At 42.6% G+C, this 25,466-nt stretch overlaps 2 protein-coding genes across 3 annotated transcripts in view; one reads left to right on the top strand and one right to left on the bottom strand.

The window, feature by feature from the left end:
- The window catches only part of pde2a (phosphodiesterase 2A), a 207,863-nt gene extending 194,604 nt beyond the window's left edge, over window positions 1-13,259 (bottom strand). Inside the window, exon 1 of the mRNA XM_023961218.1 lies at window positions 12,557-13,259. Within this exon, the coding sequence (XP_023816986.1) occupies window positions 12,557-12,615 (59 nt within the window). The 5' untranslated portion in view covers window positions 12,616-13,259. The remainder of the gene's footprint in view (window positions 1-12,556) is intronic.
- Window positions 13,260-19,659: 6,400 nt separating this feature from the next.
- Window positions 19,660-22,739, top strand: LOC111948444. 2 transcript variants are annotated; one of them, XM_023961663.1, is made up of 3 exons: window positions 19,660-20,039; window positions 20,128-20,201; window positions 20,302-22,739. In XM_023961663.1, the coding sequence occupies exon 3, from the start codon at window positions 20,743-20,745 to the stop codon at window positions 21,913-21,915; it is 1,173 nt and encodes a 390-aa protein (XP_023817431.1). In that variant the 5' UTR covers window positions 19,660-20,039; window positions 20,128-20,201; window positions 20,302-20,742; the 3' UTR covers window positions 21,916-22,739. The 2 variants fall into 2 exon arrangements, with proteins under 2 accessions (XP_023817431.1, XP_023817430.1); XM_023961662.1 differs by having other exon boundaries at window positions 20,128-22,739.
- The last annotated feature ends 2,727 nt before the right edge of the window (window positions 22,740-25,466 follow it).

Genomic DNA, 25,466 nt, shown 5'->3' with positions numbered 1-25,466 from the left:
GAGCACTGGGTCATGACCAAATGAACAAGGTCAAACAGGTGGATGAAATGAGCTTCCTCCACAGGGTGGCTGGGCGCTACCTAAAGCCTTAGTCACAGCTGTCCTTACAGTTGGATGTGGTCTGTCTTCAGCTGAAAAATGTGTAAACCAGTACGGGTCACAGGTGGTCTGCAAAATATATCAAGGTTGTAGACTGCGCTTCATGAACCCGTAGAGAAAAAGGTTTAATCATATTTTTTTTCTACAAGCACGCTACGGGCAACAGGTCGCAGCAAACATTTATACAACACGTAAGGGTAAGTAAGGGTGAAGTAGATAAGATGGCGGCACATCGTACACTTCTCAATTTTTCAATCCCACCAAATTCAGCAGACTTCCCCAAAAGCCGGTTAGTGCTGTTCATGTGATAATTCTCCGCTCCTGGCGTGCAGCCTGACTGTTAAAAAAGGGGGAAATTAGACAATCAGAGGGTAGTTTGTGTTCTACCAGCTCTTAGATCCCACATTTTCACCCTGTGTGTGCAGATTTCACGTGCGGCAGCTCTTCTCCACGACCCTCCACTGCCTCGAACAACCCAAAAACAGAATCACTGAGCTTCATCTGTACAGGTCAACCCCCCGTATTGGCGCATGTGATTAAGGCTTAAGAGATCGGGTGAGGAACTCAGATTAGAGCTGCTGCTCCTCCAAATCACAAGGCAGCAGTGGCTCAGGTGGTTGAGCAGGCCAATGATCGGAGGCTCGGCGGTTCGATCCCCGCTCTCCCAGCCAACCGTCGTGTCCTTGGGCAAGACACCTCCCCCTCTCTGCCTCCATTGTTGCTCCACTGGTGTGTGAATGCATTTGAATGATGGTCAGAGGGGCCGTAGGCGCATACCGGCAGCCATGCCTCCATCAGTCTGCACCAAGGCAGCTGTGGCTACATCAGTAGCTAACCATCACCAAGTATGAATGAGGACATGATCGACATACATTGTAAGCGCTTTGAGCGTCTGGAAAAGCGCAGAAAAATCCAATCCATTATTGTTATTAAGGAGTCTGTTGAGGTGTTTCAGGCATCTGGTCCCGTGGAGGTGTTTCAGGCATGTCCCACTGGGCGGAGTCCGCAGGGAGGACCCAGGACACGCTGGAGAGACAATATATTCGAACTGGTCTGGGAACGCCTTGGGGTACCCCCAGAAGAGCTGGGGGAAGAGGCCTGGAAGGAAAGTCTGGGCTTCTTTACTTAGACTGCTGCCCCCATGACCCAGTCTAGGTTAAGTGGGAGATGATGGATGGATGTGTTTGGCTTCAACTAAACTCCTCATCATGAGCAATGTAGCATTGTAAGTGATCCTAAAGAATTAAAAATTCAACAAAAAGCAACTGAAATTTGCAACCGTTTTAAACACAATACACTCCCGAAGATATAAAGCTCAACTGCATTTATTTTTGATCAACTGCACAGAAAAAAACTAGAGACATAATCATGAGGTAGAACTATGATTTCCTCCAATCAAAGCTACTTCTACTTCTCATTGCTGCTTTAGATTGTTGCTGACATCAAAGTAGCCTCCTTGGCTGTCGAGGAACGGGCACGCTCTGGCAAAGAGATTACAGCGGAGGCACTTTCAACAAATAAAAAAAAGACAAAACAGATTAAAGCCGTGCCTGCTTTTAGACATCAATCCACAAGGAAGCTCCTGAAAAGGACATGAAAAAGGTGCAACAAGCTCAAAGACTTAAACTCGCCTTCTTCCCCAGAGTGCTTTGAAGGAGATAGAAACTCCTCACATGTTGACTTTGATGGTGAGAGTGAAGCTGCACCTGGGTACGCCTCCTAAGCCATGGTTCACCTTTACACTTTAGATCCAGGTGGAATACATCAACTTCCAGCAGCAGCTGCAGCACCGAGGAAGAAATACTGTAGAACTACAGTAGTACAGGAGGAAATTTACGCAGACAAGCAGAAACATTGTTGTTGGCAGATTTCTTTTTAAATATTTGCTTCGCCTGAAAAAACAAAACAAACAAGAAACAGAACGTTAGAAAGCCAAAGAAGCTCCTGTCAGCAAATACGACTGGAGTATTTTTGTCCTGTGTGTTTGCGTACACTCTGAAGTGTGTGTGTGTGTCAGGATGAGTGTTAAAGGGGACCAGCTGGGATCATGGATGACAGAGAGAGGAAGATGAGGAGAGACAAACTGGCAGATCCAAGTTACAAAGTATCACTACATAACACACAGACTACACAAACACTAACTACACACAGACAGACACACAAATTAAGCACAGCCTCACAAAGTGAAGTCCTGGCCTGTAAGAAGCATAACCTAAAGAAAAGTTAGAATAGGGGCAGCAGAGAGGGACCCTCTGTGCGTGTGTGTGTGTGTGTGTGTGTATGTGTGTAGGCGTGTGTTCACTGGTGTCTGTCACAGTGTGTTAACATTTAGGGGTCATAATAAATTCAGAAGTGAAAGTATCAGTGTGTGCGTGGGGGGGGGGGGGGGGGGGCTTCCTGGAGGTTATTAGCATGTCAGACTTCTGAAAGCAAACGACTTTCACCTCATCTGACAACAAAGACAGATTATCATCTGACTGTTTATTTGGATTCATGAGTGTGTGGGGGGTGTGTGTGTGCATGAGGGGGTGGCAGATCTTTTCTGTGTGAAATCTCATTTTGCAGCCTCATATTTGCCCATGGCAAAGCGTTTGTTCCTGCTTAATATAGATGGGGGGGGGGGGGTGAAGGACAGCGGCTGCATATTTGTTTGGAGAAATTTCTTCATGTTGCATAAATGTCAGCTGAACTGTGTCAGAGGGTCAAACATCCAGACTCTCTCCCAACTTTCCTTCAGCATCTTGTCTTCTGTCAGCGCCTGCCTGTCACATGCAGGACAAAAGCATTGTGAGAAGTCTTGTTACTGCGTTTCTGAAATGTTGTGTCTTTTAGAAACTTATGTAAGTCCACACCATAGACTGTAAATTACAACTGGGGGTAATCAGTGTGACGTCACTCATAGAAAAAGGTTTACGTCAAGTTTACTTTGAAGACTTGTAAGAATATAGAAAATTTTATGTCACCCTAGCTTCTGTTATCCATTGTCAATCATTTCCTGCTAGCCGACCTGAAGCGGCATAATCCAATAAGTTGGATCAAAGCACAAACTATATCCTTACACTGATGCTCTATAAGAAGACTGACCTTCGACATCATAAGTTACCAAGCAACCAAGACAAGAAACACCTGCCCTTCATTTAACCTCACCTGCTGCCTCCTCCTATGTTTTTCTCACCTGTAGGGACATTTCAAAGTTTGAAATGTGCAGATTTAGCAAAAGCTGGAAGATTCAAAGAAAAAAAGTTGAATTTCAACAAAATAAAAAGATATTAAGCAGAAAAACAAGAAAACAGACTATTGTATCTAAATAAAAAATGAAAGAAAATACACTGGACCCCTTGACCATACAAATGAGCCGTTAATGCGTTTATGACTCCTAATCATTCTTTCAATTTTCAGCCAACATAAAATGAGTAGATGAGTAATATAATTTACAATCATAACAATCATCAAATATCCAAAAAACAACAATTCCATCTGTTTAATTGGTTTTATGAGTGAGCAGACGATCAATAAATCCGATCAATAATAGAAAAAGAGAGCATGAGGCTTCAGAGAAGTATCGAGCATCTCCTCTGCCGAGGCCGAGCACAGCAACGACTGCATCAATGACACTCATCCTCACAACAGCAACGCAGCTCTGGGCTTCAACAAGCAATTCAATGGCCAGAGATGGAACAGGAAAGATCCGAGGAGAAGAAAGGAATTCTTTCTAAACAGACCAAGAGATCGAACAGAAAAAACAGAAGGAAAATGTAATTTCATGGGGTTTGTGGTGCTGTAAGCTAGCGGAAGGGGCGTTTAAACGAGTGGGTGAGCGGAACGGGGGGGCAGGGTTACTCTGCACCAACAGTCCCGCCCACAATGTAGAGACTATTTCAGATAAATTCTGCTGCTCTGCAGTAACTTTGTTCTAGAAAATGACAGGCTTTTTTTATTTTGAAAAAAACTGACATCATCATAATTTAAAAAAAAAACACTGGGAACGCTTTGAAAATAGACTGATACATGATCATCTGGAAGAAGCACGTCTGCTTGACTATTTAAACATGTAGTTGTGTTAGATAAGTTAATTCTTCTCTAAGAGTTCTGGTACATCAGCTGTCCGTCCTGGGAGAGGATCCCTCCTTCATGTGGACATCCCTGAGGTTTCTTCTTTTTTTCCCGGAATCCGTTTTTCTTTTTAAGAGTTTTACCTTACCGAGAAAAAGGGGTCTAAGGGCAGGGATGCCCAGTTTAGCAATCACTTATTGTATTTTATGACTTCGTGTTCATTAAACAATTCTTGGTATGAAGCCCACTGAGACTATTGTTGTGATATATAGAAATAAAATTGAAATTGAACTGAATCAGAGGGGGACTTCAAATTTGAAAACTGACAATTTTTTTTTTTAAATCTAGTAACAGCTGCTGTTTTGTATTTTCACCTTTTGTTTTTTTTTTTGTTTCTCCCCCCTTTCCTTTCAGTCATCATTTTAGTTTCAATTCAGAATAGGTTTTTGGAGTTGATCCTAAATTTACGTCTGGGTGGATCTTTGAGCCCGTTTTTAGCCACTGACCCATGATGTGGCATATAGTAGTCATAATGCTCTTCCAAAGGTTGGGACATTTACTTTTAAGGAAAAACTGAGAAAGAAGCCAACGCGGTTTTGTGAAACTTAAATAGGATTCATGTCAGACTTGAGTCATGACGGCCTGCTCAAAAGGCACGCTGGCGTTACACCACAAAAACAAACTTATGGATGAGTGGAGCCGACAGCAGCAGCAGACTTCCCATCAGCACTTGCAGAAGAGACATGATCCTGTTGCTAATTAAACCAAAGCTCTGTGTCCCAAACAGCTGCCTCACCTTCCACCTTCATTTCCCGTCGGAGTGCACACGCAGTGCTGTCCATTTGATTACTGACGGTGACACAACTGCACCCATACACACACGCAAATACACACACACAAACCCACAAAAACACCTGTTTGCAGCAGCAGTCCACAGAGATGAGACAGGGGACAAGAGGAGCTGCTGCTGCTGCTGCTGCTGCTGCTGCTGCGGTTGGATCTGTCGGACCCCTTCACAAAACACCAACCATGCCACAGGTTCCTCTGTTGATATATGTTTATTTTCTGCTTATGACTTCACTTCCTAATAGCCACAATGGTTGTTGATTGTTTTAGTTTGTCTTGCTTTGACAGAAATTGCAGAATCCCGAAATTTTTCACGTTGAAATTTCCTGACAACAGAACTCCACTTACGTTCTTTTAGTTTGAAGAGACTCTGACCTAAAACCAAAACACGAATTCTACATTTTTTATAGATTAAACAATAAAAAACACTTTGTAAAGCATGTTTAATCCATGCAGTATTTAATGTTCTGAGTAAAACTGTTGAATTGGACGTCTAGAATCAAACTGATAGAAAATAAATCTGCAGAAGAAAGCCTAGAGTTAATCATGTCTCTATGTTAGACATATTTCAGTGTCATTTCTATTATTTGTTCCCTTTTTTAATTGTCATTTTTAAATGACCAATGTCACATTTTATTTTTAAAAGCCTAAATTATAAAAAGATGATATGGTTTTGTCAATAAAGCTATGTAAATTTTGCCTGCATAAAACCTTTACCTTTAAGTTTAATCATTTAAATCATAAATGATCTTGTTTTCATGTATCTTTCATCATTTTTATGCTCTTCTGAAACACGTTGGTTGCTGTTGAATACATTTGCTGCTTCAAACGTCGGTTTTATGCGAGTTTTCCTAAACGAATGAAATGAAAACAACAGTTTTTTGATTAAACATGAGAATCCACACGAGTGTGTCATCAATATGCAAAACAAATGTAACCAACCTGAAATATTCTAATTCAGATCCAGTAAATCTAACAATAGATTATGCTGCTGTGCAGCATAAATTTAAGATTTATTTAAGACTAAACAACATTTTTAAAAGGAAATGAACAAGCAGACATTTAAGATATTAAAAAAAGACTGAAATCTGTGGATTTCCTCTAATCAAAAATAAGAAAAAAACAGCAAATGCAAACATAGTAATTTCATGTTTATATTTATTAAACAAATCTGAGCATTTTTGCCTTTTTTAGTGGATCTCCTGTTTCTTTTTGGGTTGATTTTTTTTGTTTCTGTCATTTTATTTATACATCTGAATTCTGGTAAATGATTATCCCTGAGTGGATGAAAAGATTTCTTCTCTGTTAGTCAAAGCTAGATTATTTCATCTGCTTTCAGGCTTTTATTTTGTTGTGTTTAAATTCAGGTTTTTAGGGTCTGTATAAATTTCTCTTCCTGCTGCGTCTCCTCGGCTCTTCCAAACCACCAATGCTGACATGAACCATGTTGGAATCAATACATTCTGCGCCTCATCAGTCACATCTCCTCTGGGTGAGCAGACTGCTGTTTATTGACCGAGACTGTAAATATATTTCACCACTTAACACATGATTTAGGTGAGTAGCATCTAAAATAAAAGACCTCTAACTAAAATGAAAATCTATGTCTTCATTTACAGCATAAAACAAACCAAAGAGTTTGCGGTGTGGAATGAAGACAAAAAAAAAAAAAATCAATTCTTTCATCAACTAAAATACACACCATATTTTCCTCCCTTTCATCTCTTCATAGTCATGTTTGGACTTTGAAGATTCAGCTTCTTTACCATCATCCCTTTTGTTTTTCACCCGTCTTAAAAGCATCTTGTAGTCTACCCAATCATTGTGTTCATACTAATCCAGGTTGGCAGAGTCCTTAAAGGCCCAGGAAACTGATGCAGGTGTTTTCAGTGATGGGGTGACACCACCATCGCCCTCCACCGTTCCCATCTTCAGAGAATCTCAGATTTCATTTTTCATTATTGAATCCAAAGAGATGAACGCTTGAAATGCATCAGACTGTCGATCTTAGTGATAAGAAGTTTCAAATTTGAACTAATTTATTATTCGACAATATCCTGAATAATGAAGCTGCACCTTATGACTGTCATTTAGTGAGTTATTAATGTGTAACAGCCTATTAACCAGAGCTCAGCCTGCAGTTAATGGAGCAGAGACCATTTGCAAAGGCTTTTTGAGAGCAAACACTTAAAACAACATCCAGAACCCAAAAGGCTTTTTTTTTGTGAAACAGCAACTACAGTAAAGTGGCACATGGGGTGTATGTAGATGATCAGAGGTCCGCTGTTCTTCCTGATTCACAATGAGCTACTTTTGACAGCATGTTCTGGATCCTTTGAGCTCTGGAATCCAATTTCTACTGAGATCAATTTGCAGCTTTTCAATCCCCCAGTCAGGACTCACCTATAAAACAAAGCCATAGGTGATCTTATCTGGTTATCTATTCAAATAAAATATTTACACTTACCGGCTAATATATTAGGCACATCTGTCCAACTACTCGTTAGCACAAATTTCTAATTTGCCAATTAGATGGCAGCAACTCAATGCATTTAGGTCAGCTACAATGACATGCAGACATGGTCCAGACTATCTGCTGCAGTTCAAACTGAGCATCAGACTGGAGAATAAAAGGGATTTAAGAAAGATTAGAGCGTGGCATGGCTGTTGATGCTAGATGGGCTGGTCTGAGTATTTCAGAAACTGCTGATCTACTGGGATTTTCACCCACAACCATCTCTAGGGTTTACAGAGAATGGTCGGAAGAAGAGAAAGTATCTTTCGAGCGGCAGTTCTGTGTGCAGAGATGCCTCGTTGATGCCAGAGGTCAGAGGAGAATGGTCAGACTGGTTCCTGCTGATAGAAAGGCAACCGTAACTAAAAACCCACTGGTTACAATCCAGGTCTGCAGAAGAGCATCTCTGAACGCACAACACGTGAGGCAGATGGGCTACAGCAGCAGAAGACCACACTGGGTGACACTCCTGTCAGCTAAGAACAGGAAACTGAGGCTACAATTCACACAGGCGCACCAAATTTGGACAACAGAAGATTTGAAAAACATTGTCTGGTCTGATGAGTCTCCATTTCTGCTGCCACATTTGGATGGTAGGGTCAGAATTTGACGTCAACAACATGAAAGCATGGATTCATCCTGCCTTGTATCAATGGTTCAGGCTGGTAGGTGTGGCTTAGTACCGATTGAGCATGGTTCCAACACCACTGCCTACCTGAGTATTGTTGCTGACCATGTCCATCCCTTTATGACCACAGTGTACCCATCTTCTAATGGCTACTTCCAGCAGGATAAGGAGCCATGTCATAAAACCAGAATCATCTCAGACTGGTTTCTTGAACATGACAATGAGATTCCTGGACTCAAATTGCCTCCACAGTCACCAGATCTCACCCCAATAGAGAACCTTTGGGATGTGGAACGGGAGATTGGCATCATGGATGTGCATCCGATGTACCTAATAAAGTGGCCAGTGAGTGTGTATATAAATTTGTGTTTCACAAAACAACTAAAAACTAAAAGTTAAGGCAACATTTTTTTTTTAATTTGCTACCAAGCAAGTAATAAAGAAGACATATCTTTCAGGTGGCTAATACTAAGCCTGGTTTAATGTAATAAAACAATAATGTATAAAGTTTAGCTTAACTCGTGCAATTTACATTTTCAATGTAAACATAATGCAAACGCATGCCGCAGGAATAAACAATTCCCTTTTCCCCACAATTCAGTTCAATTGTGTTTCATACAGTTTGGTTCTAAACAGAAAATTGTGGTGTCCTTTATATGGAATAATTTACATTTTTGTGGCTACCTTCTTTTTTGTTTGCATGTTTGATTGTTGTTTGCATGTTAATGCACTTTGATCTGCTCAAAGCATGAAAAGTGCTTCTTTTGAATTAAAGTTCGATATATTTTTAGAGATACGATGGAAACCATCATAATTTATTAAACTGCAAATATTTACAGTTTAACTTATGAATAAAAATATGGCCCCCTAGTACTGTTTTTTTTTTTAGTATAGATTTACAAATTGTTGATTTGTTTTGCCTATGCCCCAACTGCTTAAAGAAAAATGCCAATTTGTGAAAAAATAAAAGAGATTAAAAGAAATGGACCAGTCCTCATTAACCTGTATGTAATGAAATAGTTGACATTTACATTTGAATTTGCTCTTCTTCTGTGTTTGGGCCAATTTTCTTCCAAAGGTTAGGTAGGAGCAATGACCGGATGGCGTTAAGGACCATCAGCTGACCTTAAGGTCAGACAATTAGAATGAAAGGAAGATTCTAATAACTGGGTGATGACTAACAAGAATTTTACCAAACAAATGACAGAAATCAGACTTTTACTCTACATATTAAACTAACAATTAAAAGCATGAAGAAAGAAGTTAAAACTGTAGATATTATCACAGCTGTTTTATAAAGAGACAATTTGCACTCAAGCCATAGTCTTTACTGCCCTTTCAGGTGGGTACAGGCTGGAAAAATGGTCAAACCTGTATAGGAAATGTAGGTAGTCTGCACAAAAAAAATCAAGGACTTAAACTGCTTGGTCAATCTGTGGAGCAAAATTTTTCATGTACCTTTTTTTTCTATGAGCATGCTTCAAGTGACAGGTTGTACTGAACATTTATACAAAGCGTAAGGATAAGTAAGCTTGAAATAGGTAAGACGCAGGCGTGGCGTATGGATTTTACTTTTTTGCAACCCCCCAAATTCTGCAGATTGTGCAAGGAGCATGTTAGTGCTGTTCATGTGATAAATGCACTGTCTTTGCGTGTAGCCTGACGGGCACTTATGCATCACGTGGACACTTTGTGCATGTAGCATTCGTGTGGTCAGTGAGGAGCCAGTACTCTTACACCCTACTAACGACGTGAGTGTGGCGTAAGGGCTACGTAGGACAGCATCACCATAGGTGCGTGTAACTTCCATGCCTAACGAATTCTTCACGATACACTTCCCAGGCGCATAACAATGGGACTTTTCATTTTTTATGTCCTTTGTAGCTGTAAAACTCTCAAGGGGAACTGAAAGACACACCTGCGCTTCCCTTAAGATCCAGCCGTTCTTCTCTGGGACAGACAGGCCCGGACAACCCCAAAACCTGCACAACCGTACAGGTCAACCCCTGTATAGGTGTCTGTGACTAAAGCTTTAACGACTGGATTCAGTTTGTTGTCTAAAAGCTGCTTCAGTTCAAAGAACAGAGTTCTTCTTATTTGTTTTTTTGCAGAAACTTTATTTTTTCATCAATGGTTCCTAATTCTATCTGGAGGATTCGGCTCCAATTTTTGCCCCAAATATTGTAAGACACCCAATATTTAAAAATGACAGGAACCAAAAATGTGGATTAATACTCACAACTCCACTTTTTCAACAATTCTGTCCATCTTACATTACTTATCCCTCAAATTCAATGTATTATGAAATGTTTACGCAAGCACAAAATGCTCAATGCTTTTAATACAAAACTAAATATCCATCCACAAATAAGATTTGTATTGTATGCAGGTGTCTGCGATTTCATTTCTATGCCTTTTAAACTGAAAAGCTTCAAAGAAATGTCATCTGTCTCTGATGTTTTGGTCAAATTCATGCATACATCTACAGACTAAAAGCACACAAATGCAAATGTTTTTTTTTTAAATCTGCCTCGTCTCTTTGCCTGAATATTTCAGTATTGATGAGACCATTACTGATGATAAGGCAGTGAAACATCAGCATCTTTCCTCTTCTCTTTTATTCACACACACACACACACACACACACACTAATCAGGAGTCAGGTTACAGCTCCACTGCTGCTGTGCATTTCTGAGTGCGTGTGTGAGTGTACTCAGCAGGGGACTGGGGAATCTGACTTCCTGGCGACGCTCCAAGAAACAGCAATATTTTCAGGCTTAGACCACTGAGGTGCACACCCACTGGCACGCAAAAGCACACATTATGAGGGTGACGTGTGATGGTTGTTAAAATGATAGAACTAAATGAATGGCAGGAGAGCACGAAGTCTCGTCTTCATGAACCGAGACAGTTGTTATAGAATCACCAGACCTAAGTGAGAAATTACTGGCGCTCCAATTTTTTTTTTAATCCAGAAAAACAAATGTTGGTGTTTTTTTGAGGCACAATGGTTCCAGTTCCTCCATGGAAACAGGTGTCTGTTCCACCCACTGAATACATGACATCTGCTCTGGAGTGTTTTGTGCGAGTGTCACGGCTCATCTCATGGCCTTCACCCGTCCTTTGTGCTGCCCAAAAGTCAAAAGCGGCTCCAGCTTGAGGAAAGGCAGGTGAGACCAGCTGCTGAACCTCATTGTATTCCAGAAATTGCCGCCTAGCAGGCTGCCCCCCCCCCCCCCCCGTCACAATTCTGGTTGTTTTCCCCAAGAACAGCCAAACAAACAAAGTAAGAAGCTTCTTTTCAGATGGATTTATTATCTTACTAATCATTTAAAACCAATGGAGATGGACGTGCCAGACCCTTCAAAGGATTTCTCAACTTTATACAAAAAAACTATTGTACTCATTCATGTTTAAAATATGGTTTCACAAAGTTATTATTCAGAAATGTTGATGCTCAGCCCAAAACAGGGGAAAGATAACTGAAAACAATGACAGTTTATGCATTTAAAGAAAGCGGAAAAACTCCAATTGATTTTGAGACATCTCTTCAGACTGAGCGTGGCTCTAACCTTTTAACCTCTGGGTTTTCCAAACACAACAATCATCAAGGCGTCTTCATCTGGGAACAAACTCCTGCCAAACACAAAACTCCTGCGACAGTCGCAGCCGTCTAATGAACAACTCTCTGACCCGTGTTTAACACTAAGTTGGGATGCAACTCCTGAGCGCTTTGTTAGAGCAGCTGAGTAGGCCAATTATTATAATAATGCTGACAGCCCGCTTTGATCCCTGCACATATTTTCTGTCCTCCCCTTTACATCAAGAGAACAAAATGGAAAAGTTCTGCTTAAGATTCATGTTTAGAGAGGTTCCACCTGTTCCCATAAGGGTGCTGAATGGCTCTTGGTCAGCAGAAAGTTTAAAAGTTTTTTTTTTTTAATGAACTTACTCACCACAACCTTTTACAGTGTCAAACCTGAGAATGTTTAGAGGGACAACTGACCATGTGGCCCATCTTTAAGAAAAAAAACATTCTTTCTTGCTGCAGATTTTCTGGATCCTCATGTGGTTCTTTTACAATCCGCCCTCAAAAGCCTCTAACCTTCCAAACGTGGAGCAGATCTGACAGCATGGGTCTGTTCCTGCAGGATTCATCATTGTCAGGAGCAGAACCTGCCTGAGCAGAACCACATGGAACCTGGAAGATGCAAAGGCGCGATAAGGTCACGGAGCGGGAACGTCCGAAGCGTCTTTGACAGTTTCCATGGAGCGCGCGCGTCGTGGGGATAATGACAACCAGCAGCCAGGTCACAGGCATAGAGACGCGCGCGCACACACACACGCCGTGCGCCTCTACAGTCAGAGAAGAAGTAGCAGGAATATGCAGACCACAGGAGTTCAGGCACACTTACATCTCAGAGGACGGCGGCTGGCTACGACAGAGGAGTGCGTGTCCGCACGCTTGTCCCATCGCGCATCCTGCCTCGCGCCTCCTCTTGAATCCAAACAGCTGCAGTCAGAGGCGAACCGAGGAGAGAGGAGGAGGAGGAGAGGAGGAGGTGGGGGAGCGCTGCCTCTGTTTCCGTCTGTCAGAGCGGGAGGGGGGGACAGACGACAGGCGATGGATGAGTAGATTTCTGGGTGTGTGCTTGCTTCTTGCGCTTCCTCCCCGGTCCGCCCTGCCTCCGCCGGGTCTCGAGCTTTGACAGCGCGCGGGGATTGGTCCGGACTTGGTAAGTGATACCCGAGCTGTGGAGAGCGGGGATGGACGAGCGGAGAGACAGAGAAAGCTCGCGCTCAACAGCACATGGGCGCATCGAGCCGCGCGGTGCGTCACGTGAAACGCTGGCCTTTGCTTTACCGCCTCCCGCTCCAAAGTCAAAGGCTTTAAATCACGAAGTGCGAATAAAAGTTGCCACGCTCCAACTTTCACTGCGCATCCGCAAAATCTCTGCGGCGCATTTCTCCACACGCCGCTCACGGCGCTGCTGCTCCCGCTCAGACGGAATCCCCTTCCCCGCAGACTGAAGGCTGGAACTGCGGCGGGAATCGATCTCTCTCCCCTCCGACAGCAGATCTTATCGGCTCAAGCCGGCAAGCTTTCATTAGGAACAACATGCTGCTCTCCAGCGCGTCAATCACAGGACTCCGCGGGTCTCAAGGTCCAACACATCCTCTCCCCAGTGGCATTTCTAGCCCACGACCTGCAGGCGCGTGAGACACGCGAGTCAACGTTCAAGGCCATCACGAGGGTTTACCGTTTCAAACTCCCTCTTTTTATAGTTTTGATTTAGAAATGTTGAGGAACTGACGTGACTGTCAGATTTTCTTTCTTTTGTTTTCCAAACCTCCTGTAGCCATAGCAACCCCAGTGTTTATCATCAATTATCTGACCAAATCACGATTTAGAGGACATTCAAACCGGAATAGATCTGTTCACTTTCTATGATTAAAATCAATAGAATTTCTTTTTAGGCCTGATACATTTTCAAAATATTTAACCTCGGATCACACAGGATCAAATTTGGTTTCTGTGTTTCATTCATTCATTCATGTTATTAAGTTATTTTATTGTTTGGCTCCTGTTAATTACTGCTACCCAAAATGAGCAAAAAATAGCCAAATTAACTTCAAAAGCCCAGAAGAAAATTGTTCGTAGGTTCTGCTGGGTTAACTTGAAAACACTTTAAAGCCCCCCTCTGATGAGTGTTGTTTTAGGTGTTTTTAACATGTTCTTGCAGCGTTTTTCTATTAATGGAGAAAATTCTTAAAGAAATTGAAGCACAAAATTGCATTTCTGAATATTTTTTTATCCAAATCTTTGTGAATCAGAAGCAGATGAAAAAAATGCTGTTTGGAAAGTTTTGCATTTGTGATGCAGACCCACCCACAATGTGTGAATTTCTAATAAACTACTGCCGTTCTGCAAAAACTATTTCCTGAAAAAAAAATGACACCTTTTTTCTTCTTCTTTTGATTAAAAACTGCACAATTAATGATCCTAGAAAAATGCAAAGCCTAAGCATAAGTTTGGGGTTCGCCAGTTATTTCAAAAATGCAATTTAGACAGAAACTTTAAACTTTTACGCTGCATAAATTGTGAAATGATTGACAGAGTCCAGGGAAATCTCAAGTCAAATCCAGAAACCCCTTCAGGATGAGCACGACGATGAAGCCCTCATGCAACGCCACGTATGAAACTGTCACGCCACCGACACAGCCATGGCTGCAGATTTAACCTGGAATCTGTATTGAAATAAAGGCAAAAGAACCTTAAAGCAGAAATGAGTTCCTCAACTTTCAATAACATGTTCCTCTCCACGGATGACGAGGGTCACTGAGATCACAACAGCGCATTCAGCACGCGTCCGTGACTGTCCACTTCCTTTGTTTCCCCAGGCAAACATCACACTGAGCAGAGATTCCTTCAGTTTCTGCCTCCTAGCTCTGAGAGTCACACAGTTGCCTTAAAAATGCGGTTCCATGCCTGTCAGCGTGTGTTACTTTGGCTTTTTTCAAAGATGCAAGGAAAAAAGCTGAAACAAATTATGCATCTTTGAGACAGACGCTGCTGACAAACGTGCCTAAAGATACAATTTAAGAGAAAACAAATCTGTTATGTGTCAACACAACACTGACTCATCCCTTATGTGAGATGTCTTCTTCTGTGGGTCAGTGTTAAGCTGCTTTACTGGAGCGACTATAAAACATTTCTCCTGAAAGACTTTTAAAGAAAAAAAAGATTCCCATAAATCTTCATGATGTCAACCCCATCATGTCACACCTTTATAAGGGAGAATCAAACATTTACAAACTGAACCCTGCGGTCACAAATTCCATTGCGCTCACTTCCTGTCATCCATTTATTTTTATTGCTGCCATACTTAAAACACGAGGGAAGTGCTAGCAATGAAGAACTTGCCCTTTAATGTAAATTGTAAGTCAAATGATCGAGCATCACTCTTGACACATCTGACACTAATTAAAGGCCCACTCTGATGAAAATTGAGTTTTTGCTGTTTTGAACATGTTCTTGTGGCATTTTTATTATGATGGAGGTCAAATATAAGAAAATGAAATTACATTTGAGCATTTCTTTATTCAAAGTGTTGTAAATAAGGGGCAGACAAAAAAACACAATTGAAAAAAAAAAACTTATTTGTGATGTAGAAAATAGGTTGGATGGGCTACAAGATCTCTTTTCTACTGGATACAGGTTTGTCTTTTTTTTTTTCCTCGTTTGAGATGGCATCTGGCTCAAACTGTTCTGCTGGATAGAAACTCCAATATTGTCCGCTATTTTTGTTGCAATGGTAATGTTAGGTTTGGGGTGTGAAGAGCAGTAAGCTGGCAGAAGGGTGAGTAAACAGAGAGCTCTCAACAACTGGGGGGGAAGGGGTTACCCTCAAATCAGAGGCGAATATCTAATAAAATCCTGCCGCTCTGCAGAAACCAGTTTTAAGAAAACTGCAGGTTGTTTTTTTTTTTATTTTGGCTAAAATGGCAAAATCACAATTAAAAGACCACTGAAAACGTTTTTGAAATAGATCTGTCGATGTTAACTAAGCTGAGGGTTAAACTATGCTGATGTAATCAGGGGATGGAGTCCAAAACCAACAAATAGGAGAAGTCGATCGTTGTTGTTTGTGTTCCTCCTAAAATTTGACTTTTTCTTATGTGCATTGACAAAATAATTAAAAACTTCCCTAATTTAATGATTATTTTCATTTTTCCCCTCCTCCAACTAATCAGGGACAGTAAACTTTCAAACTGAGTCACAGAGAGACAGAAGAACCGCTAAAAGCGGCCGTCATTCACACGCAGCTTCTGCAGTAGATGATGAAGATCACCGTACTGGGAGAGTCTCTGAATGATCACATGAATCCAGACATGGAGACCCCGTTAGCACCACCTTTGTAGAGCTCAGTCATAACAAATAAACTCCTCCCACACGTGGTGGGAGCATCAGGTTTATGTAAACAAGCATTAAGCATCAAATTTGAAACGTACATTGCCTTCTATGTGAACGCAGCATTATAACTTATCCGATTCACTGCTTCACCGTGTTCTTCACCAACCTGTCTGCAGTCTGAACCTACATCCTTAGTGTTGCACATCACAAAAAATCTAAGTAAAAAATAATGAAACCAGCAGAAATCATGCATGTAGGACTGTCAAAATTCATCACATTTGATGTAATTTTGAAAAAGTTGTTTGTTGTAATTTGTTTACAACTTGTTCAAACTCAAAGAAGGATCTTATATAATCTAAAGCTATCAGTATTCTTTTGTATATACCGGTAATGTGAATCCTTTAATTCCGAAAAATCTGCACATCATTATAGCATAAGGATATGTCTTAAGGAGGCATTTTCAGAGTTCAAAGGTCTTTCTCTTTAAGTTCCAGGACTTTTAATTTAAAGAGACTCAGTAAGAACAAAATATTTAGCAGAAACAAAGTCAACAGGTGCAATTCTGAAGAACAAAAGAAACATCGGAGGATGCTGCAGAACTGAGAAGATCTGCTTCGGCTGTTCTAAAACCTCTAACAAAACCGTGTTTATTCCTGGTCGGGCTGCATGGCTGATGTCCACATCACTGTCTAAACAAATGGAATCTGACTTAAGCCAGACATGTTGGCTGCACTAAAAACCCCAGATGAAGTCTGAATTCAGAGTCGTTGCTCAATTATCATCTTGCAAATCTATTCATCCCCAGTGTATTAGGATCATTAAAGCCTCTGTACAAGATGACACAAAAAAGTTGTTTCTTTTTAACAATAACTGCAAATAAAACCAAACAGGTTTTGAGCGACAGGCGTCCTGAGACGCGAGAAGAGCAGCAGAAGATTGTTGAATTTCTTTTGACCAGCATAATTCATGGCTCAGTATTCATTAGTGTGCACGTGTGTGCACGTGTGTAGACGCATGTGTGTGCATGCACGCGTGGTCACATCTGGTATGCTGACAAGCTGCGCTTTGGTCCTCAGCTGTGTCTTAGCGTGCGTTTTCCTGTTTGTGTGTGTTCGAGCCTGTGGCCCCTGGACTCAAACTTTGACTTTGGTCAAAGGAAACACTTCAGAGGGCTCTCACTGGAAGAAATAATTGTTTTTTTTTTACAGGAAATCGAAAGTGGTTTTTAGTCTACATATTTTTGAAATTTGCTTTATAATCTTTTATAATGTATTCAAACCAACGTGCAGAGTTCCACCTTATTGTGTGTGAAGACCTGAACTGTTGCTCCAACACAAGTGGACGAGTTCAAAGAAAAAGTGCTGACTTTTGTTTGGCTTTAACAACTAAAGGCTTTCAAGCAGAGACAATAAGAAGCAGCAGCTGGGACGTGACAGCTCTTTTTAGTGACCGCTTCTCTGCCATAAAGTGCACTGAAGCCTCGTTTTTACGAGAGGGGAAATTCCTGTTCTTCCAGTTTGTTCTCAAACACACTGAGCGGACGGACGGATGGACGGAGCTTCTTCTGTAAATATGAGGCGACGGATGGTCGACACAGCTCACCCTGTCTGCACACATTTAAACTTCCCATGAAACTGAGGAGAGTTTTCTGGTTTCTTTTCTTTCTTTTCATTTCAGTTTAAATACCTGCAGTCGCTTCAACTGTTAATCCATGTTGCCACAACATCTGACGCTGAAGACCAGAAAAATAAAATCCCCTGGTATCAATTAAAAAGTTTTGTAGGCACAAGAGTAAAAATCTTCTTGCCGTTATTCAGAGCAGGTGCAGGAAAAAGAAGCAAGCCACGTTTCAGCTGATTGAGCTCCCTGGAGTGCTGCTCCTCATGAGCTGATCCCTCCAGAACTTGATTAGAGCCGCTGTCTTCAGGTTGTTCTGCTTCCTGACATTCATAGACGGCCTGCGCCACTCGTCTTTGATGAACTACAGAGTTTGAAGATGCAGACTCTGCTGGTTTATTTATGATTCCTTTTTCTTTTTTTTTAAACTCATGGCCTTATTGGTAAACAGTTTCCACTCAATTTTGGTCATGATGCCAGCTGATATGAAAGAGCTGCAGACATACGAGGTGACAGAAATGTTTCTTCTGGTATATGAGGGAACGAAGATACAAAAAGTCATGAGAGCTTCAGTGAAGTTCTGTGGGGGTATCTCCTGCCACTCTCTGTTAGATGTTTGTTCTTCTCTGTTTATTGAGGAGAAGAACTGAAAGTTTTCCTTGGTGCTTCCTGCTGTGCTGCAATCACTCCACACCTCAGCAAATATTCCCTCTCATCTCAACACCAGTTGTGCTGTTTATACAAAAAGAACTTCGATTTAATCTGTGTAGATCATCTGAGAACAAAGCTGTTCTATTTTTCATGTTATTCATCTGACTGGAGCCATACTTCTGGTTCATTTAACTGGTTCTTCATTGTAACCTAAAATATTTCTAGAAATAAATCCCAAGCTTGTGAGTTAACCAGTTCATGAGGAGTGACACCAGCTAACCGTGAAGCGAATGTACACCTGTGATCATGATAGGAAAGTACCAACCATTGACTGTATACTAGAAGTGGTTCTGTATACTAGAATAGTATATCACCTTTGGAACACAAAAGAACACATTTTTTTTATTAAATATGAGGTATTTTGCTGGTTCATTTTCCTACCCAGAAATAAGACGACTACATCTCTGCTCTCGGCTTTCTCTCCTTGTGGGAGCTGCCCATTTCATGACGTCAACCTAGAGCCGACGTCTGCGCTTCACCCAAGAAAACAAACAACATCCAAACTTTTGTAAGGATGGATGTGCTGATTGTCCATATAAATGAAAGAGTTTTTGCTGATCAATGCCAGCTCCGCAAAGTGGGTGCGTTAGCCTGGCTGGCAGCACAGAGTCTTCCTGGAAGGAGCTGTTCCTCAACTGTACGTCACTCTGTGAGAACCCGCTCGTTTTTGTGGGTTGGGAGGGGCTGGTGCTTAGAGCGCAGGTTTTTGAGGAAACGTAGAAATGCGTGAATGGATCAAAATACTGTGTTGGGTTGTTTTTTGTGAGGAATGAACATTATAATACACTTAAAAGCTCAAAAAGTGGATTTTGCATGATATAGGCCCTGTTCAAAAAAAACTGAGCAACATCCTGGACAGGTCGCCAGTCTGTCGCCGAGCCACAATCACACACCCATGCACATTCACACCTATGGACAATTTAGAGTAGCCAGTTAACCTATGAAGCATGTTTTTGGACGATGGGAGGAAGCTGGAGTCCCCAGAGAAAACCCATGTATGCTCGAGGAGAACATGCAAACTCCACACAGAAAGGTCCCCCATTGGTGCTCTGTTTCAGGTCTCCCAGCTGGGACTTGAAGCAGGGACCTTCTTGCTGTGAGACAAGAGCGCTACCCTGCAGCCTGTTTGGAACATACCTTGGAAATATAAGCAGGGCTCGACATAGCCATTTGTCCGCTGGCCTGGTCCTGTTTTTCGAGCAGTGCGGACCACAAGACTTTACTTTTCACTTGTCCGCTCGGGCCACTAAAATATTTAACGGTTTATATATGTAACCAGGTCAAGGGAGTGAAGTCAATCTAAAATGGGTAGTGCTGGAAGGGGCCACTAAGTGGCGCTGTGGGTTTTTGTTTATACTAAAGGCTGGCAGGCCAGGATGTTGTCACGAGCGGCAGGAGATAACGATACGGCAGACTGGCGTTCCTGGTTCGTCACATGTGCGTCGGCAAAGAGGGGTTTGACAGAGTTTGGTGCAGTACCGGCAAAGTCTGCACGGTTGGAGTGAAGGAGCTTTAATTAGCTGGCGAACGAACGAGACGCAGAGCTGCGCGACGGCGTGTCGGGGAAGACTGAAGTAAGTTGCGCTGTGGAGGAGCTCTAGTTAGCAAGGCTAGCTAGCGGGGCATTCGGCAAGGCCACGGAGCTGCGGGACGGCGTGAGTTTGTTTTTTTTTATTTCCACCCACATCTGTTAAATTTTAGTTATCGTCCACTGTGTAAATTTCTAATGCGTGTTCTGGACAGAGGGGAGAAAACGTTGTTCAGCTTGCTTGTGGGTGAGGCTGGGAGGAGCCGGTCCTTTTTGCCCCCATTTTTCTGTGAGTTTGAGTATTTTTTGTATTTGTTATGAACATTGTGTTTTTGCATATTACTGTGAACCTGTAAATGATTGGTGGCCTCTATTGTGTTTTATTTTAGAATAAGGCCGCTGCTGTTGTCTTGTTGGGGATTTTTTCCTTATATTCATTCCATCTTACATTTTTTCTCTTTTATTTCTTCACAACCAAATTAAGCCAAAATTAATGCTGTTCCTTTTCTCTGGAATAGTCGGGAAATAAAATACCCACATTATTTTGGAGCTGTGTGTGTCTAGCCTATTATTTTATACTCGGCCACACACTAGCCTCTTTTGGTGTCAGAAGTGGGATTTCCAGGTCTATTTGGTCTGTTTAGCATTTTATTTTGTTTGGGGGAGGGACTATTCTTCTTATGTACCAATAGATTGACATAAACTTTTAATAACAAGACAACAGCAGTGGTGAAGAGGAGTATATTCCAGCAAGTGGGAGATCGCTGCCATAGCACCAGGAGCTGCACATCGATCCCAAAGAACTCTTGAGGTCCAAAGCGTCATTTAAGATGTCAGACGGGGAAGGGGGCATGGACAGGGAGTTGCCTGGCCCCAGCCATGCAGGAAGTAATGTGGCTGCACCTCTGTTGGAGAGTGGTAACCAAATACTAGAGATACAGAGAGAACTCTGTGAACTGAGTAGAAAACATGATGCTGTGATGTCCAGCCTTGCTTCCTTGAGTGATGTACAACCAAGGTCTGTTGTGTATATACCTAGAGAAAAGCAAATTGTACCTTTTCATGGTGACCCGGGTAAAGATGTACACTCTGTTGATGAGTTCATTGAGGAAGTGGAGCGAACTATGAGTCTGAGGGGTTTGAAGGAAGTGGACCAGGTTGATTTTATTCTGTCACACATTAAGGGGCCTGCGCTAGAGGAAGTTAAGCTACGTACTCGGGGACAGACGGTGAGACCAAGTCGTCTGTTTTTGTACTTGCGGGAGGCATTCAGAGAGAAGCGCACTACACCTCAGTTGCTACACACTTTTTATGCACGCAGGCAGTTAGAGGGGGAAAACTTGAGAGACTACTCACACGCTCTTTCTCAACTTCTGAACTCCGCTCTGTTAAATTCTCCTGACGTTGTTACTGATCCACAGCTCGCAATACGCGACCAGTTTATTGAAGGGGTGCGTGACTCCACCCTCCGCCGTGAGCTCCGAAGGCTCATCAGAGAGAAACCTCTGTCCAGCCTGTTTGATGTTCGAGAGGAGGCGATCATGTGGACACTTGAAGATCAACCCAAGAGTTCAACCGTAGCAAGGAGCAGGAACCTAATTGGAGACACCCTTGATGGACAAGGAGTAAGTGCTAAACCCCAGACTAACACTGAAACTGATTTAGCTGTGACGCTTCAGGAGGTTGTGAAAATAATAGCTCAGCAGGGGAAGGCCATAGGGGAATTGACTAACGCTGTACATGAGCTCACTACCCATAAAGCTCAGTTTAGTGGAGCTCACTTTACCAGCAAATCCAAAGTGATCCCCAGATACACTGAGGATGGTCAGCCTATCTGCCTTAAGTGTGAAGGAGTAGGACATATGGCTAGACAGTGCACTGCATGGAGGAACCAAACCCGGACTAGTGCTTCACCCACCGCGGCGGCACAGGGAAACGAGAACCCTCGGTTGCTAGGAGTCGGGCAATGCGAGGCAAACCTGAAGGCTCACCAAAAATCTTAACCAAAGAACGCTTCTTAAAAAATGCAGTTGGAAAGTGCCCTGTGGTAGACATCCAAATAGGTGGCATTCCCCTGAACTGTCTTGTGGACTCTGGGAGCAATGTGAGCACTCTAACTGAAAGCTTTTTCAGAGACCACCTTCATGGGGGGGATGATGACATGCACTATACATCAAAGTGGCTCAGAATCACTGCTGCAAACAAATTGCCTTTACCTTATCTGGGTTATGTTGAGCTGGATATTCAAGTCATGGGTATCACCATTCCAGAATGTGGGTTTTTGATAATCAGCGATGACAGCCAGCCAGATAAAAATGAGCTTGATTCATCCCCATCAGGGATCATCGGAATGAACATTGCCAAAAGATGTAAGGAGTTGATCCTCACTGAGTTTGATGCAGCTCTTGGAGGGGAACTGGATTCAGACTGGAGGGAAACCTTTCAATGTATGAACGAGGCAAAAGTTGTAAAGGAATCTTGCATTGCACGAATAGCACGGAAAGACAAATACCACCTACCTGCTCAATCAGTCTCTACGGTGTATCTGAGGGGCCCTAAGAGAGATTTCAATGACACTTCTAGTCTGATGTTAGAACCAGGCAACACTTCACTACCTGGTGGAGTTATTGTTTTGCCCACAGTGATAGTAGCCAATAGGTCAATCTTCCCTGTCCAGGTAGTCAACTTTTCAAAAGATGATGTGTGGCTCCCCGCTAAAGCCAGGCTAGGCTTTCTGGCTCAGTGTCAGTGTGTTGAAGATGAGCCCTATGAAGTTACATTCCAACGCATATCTGCGTCACATGAGGAAGTCACAGTCAGAGGGCTAATGTGAAGCCTGACCAAGAGGCAGAGGCCCTTTTTAACAGGTTACACCTAGGTGGCACACCTGAACAGCAAACAGAGCTAAGGGCACTTTTAGTAAAATACTCTGATGTTTTTGCAGTGCATGATGAAGACCTAGGCTACACTAAACATGTTCAACATGAAATCCCTGTATTGAATGAGACCCCAGTTTCTCAGCCATACAGGCGAGTACCACCGAATCAATACAAAGAAGTGAGGGAACACATTTCAGAATTGCTAAAGAAAGGTGTCATCCAGGAAAGTTCAAGCTCATACGCTTCCCCAATTGTTTTGGTGCGGAAGGCAGACGGCAGTCTTAGGTTATGCGTGGACTACCGAAAACTTAACGCAAAGACCAGGCGTGATGCATTTCCGCTGCCACGCATTGATGAAAGTCTTGATGCACTGAGTGGTGCAGAATTTTTCTCGAGCATTGACCTCGCTAGTGGTTACCATCAGGTTGCAGTCCATGAAAAAGATAGGCACAAAACGGCCTTCACTACTCCGTTTGGCTTATTTGAATATCTACGGATGCCTTTCGGATTGTGCAATGCACCCGCCACGTTCCAACGCTTAATGCAGGCAACCATGAATGACCTTATATTTCAGATTGTACTAGTCTACCTAGACGATCTGCTTGTGTTTTCTCAGACCTTCAAAGAACATCTTGAGAGACTTGAAATAGTTTTTAAGAGGTTAAAAAACACAGGTCTAAAAGTTAAGGTTGAGAAATGCCACTTTCTCCAGTCTGAGGTCAAATTTTTGGGTCATCAAGTATCAGCAGAAGGTGTTGGTACTGACCCAGATAAAATAAGTGCTGTAAAGGCCTGGCCAACTCCAAACTCTGTAAAAGAGCTTAGATCCTTCTTAGGTTTCTGCAGCTATTACAGGAGGTTTATTGAGGGATTTTCACAGGTTGCAGGACCTCTTCATGACCTTGTAAACGTCTGCATCGGACCAAGTAGTCCAGTCAAGGCCAGTCAGTTGTTCCAGTCAGCCTGGTCACCAGCATGTTCAGAGGCTTTTGAACTACTGAAGGACAGGTTGACCAAAGCACCCTTGCTGGGGTATGCAGATTTCAAACTTCCTTTTGTTCTGGAGACTGACGCCAGCAACCTCGGGTTAGGTGCAGTGCTATATCAGGTTCAAGGAGGGAAGAGAAGGGTTATAGCCTATGCGAGTCGAAGACTTAGAGGGGCTGAAAAAAATGACCGGAACTACAGTAGCATGAAGTTGGAGCTGCTTGCATTAAAATGGGCAGTAACTGAAAAGTTCAGGAGTTATCTGCTTGGGTCTAAGTTTACAATTCTGACTGACAACAACCCGCTATGCCATCTGTCCACTGCTAAATTAGGGGCTACTCAGCAGCGCTGGATTGCTCAATTAGCGGTGTTTGACTTCGAGGTTAAGTACAGGCCAGGTCGTTGCAACTCAGCAGCCGATGCCCTCTCCAGGAGACCTGGGTTAAAAGAGTTGGATGCGATTGGTGAGGACACTGACTTTGATGGTTGTATCACAATCTGCAACACTCTTAAAACAGGTACTGTCATAGGCTCAGAGATAGCAGTCGCCAGGCAAGAGCCCCATCACGTGAGGCAGTTGAATGTTGCAGACCCTGATCAGGGGGACAGTGCTACATTACTCATCAACACCCCCACACTCCCGAGTTACACAAAAACTGAGCTCCAGATGTTCCAGTCATCTGACCCCACACTCAAAGTTTTAAAACAGTTTTGGGACAGAAAACAAAAGCCTTCGTTTCAAGAGAGACAAACCTTGCATACATCGGTACGGTCACTGTTGAAACAATGGTCCAGGCTAGTAGAGAAAGATGGACTCCTCTATCGTGAAGTTAAAGATGTGAACCTTGGACCCGGTCATCAGTTGTTGCTACCTGTTTGTCTCAAAGAGAAGGTCCTCACCAGCGTGCACAATCAGATGGGCCACCAAGGCATAGAGCGGACACTTGCACTCTTAAAGCAAAGATGTTTTTGGGGAGGTATGCATGAAGATGTTGAGCAATGGGTTAAAAACTGCCAAAGATGCATACTAACTAAACTGCCGCAACCTAAGGTTCATGCAGCTCAAGTCCCGTTTCTAGCCACCCGTCCTCTTGAAGTGGTAGCTGTGGACTATACAACTCTTGAACGTGCAAAGGATGGCCGTGAAAATGTCCTGGTGATTACAGATGTTTTCACTAAGTTCAGTCAAGCGTTCCCCACACGAAATCAGAAGGCTGACACAACAGCTAGAGTTATACTGAAAGAGTGGTTCATGAAGTATGGAGTGCCAGAGCGCTTGCACTCGGACCAAGGGAGAAATTTTGAAAGCGCAGTGATTGCAGAACTCTGCCGGTTGTATGGGGTAAAGAAGACCCGCACCACCTGTTCCCATAAGGGTGCTGAATGGCTCTTGGTCAGCAGAAAGTTTAAAAGTTTTTTTTTTTTTTAATGAACTTACTCACCACAACCTTTTACAGTGTCAAACCTGAGAATGTTTAGAGGGACAACTGACCATGTGGCCCATCTTTAAGAAAAAAAACATTCTTTCTTTCTGCAGATTTTCTGGATCCTCATGTGGTTCTTTTACAATCCGCCCTCAAAAGCCTCTAACCTTCCAAACGTGGAGCAGATCTGACAGCATGGGTCTGTTCCTGCAGGATTTATTGTCAGGAGCAGAACCTGCCTGAGCAGAACCACATGGAACCTGG

Source organism: Oryzias latipes, chromosome 13, assembly GCF_002234675.1.
Source record: "Oryzias latipes chromosome 13, ASM223467v1".
In the NCBI taxonomy this organism is placed as follows: Eukaryota; Metazoa; Chordata; class Actinopteri; order Beloniformes; family Adrianichthyidae; genus Oryzias; species Oryzias latipes.
This window is presented reverse-complemented; position numbering and strand designations above follow the sequence as displayed.

Excerpts from the sequence above, each read along its gene's own strand:
- LOC111948444 (XM_023961663.1), top strand. The coding sequence starts at position 20,743 with ATGTCAGACGGGGAAGGGGGCATGGACAGGGAGTTGCCTGGCCCCAGC.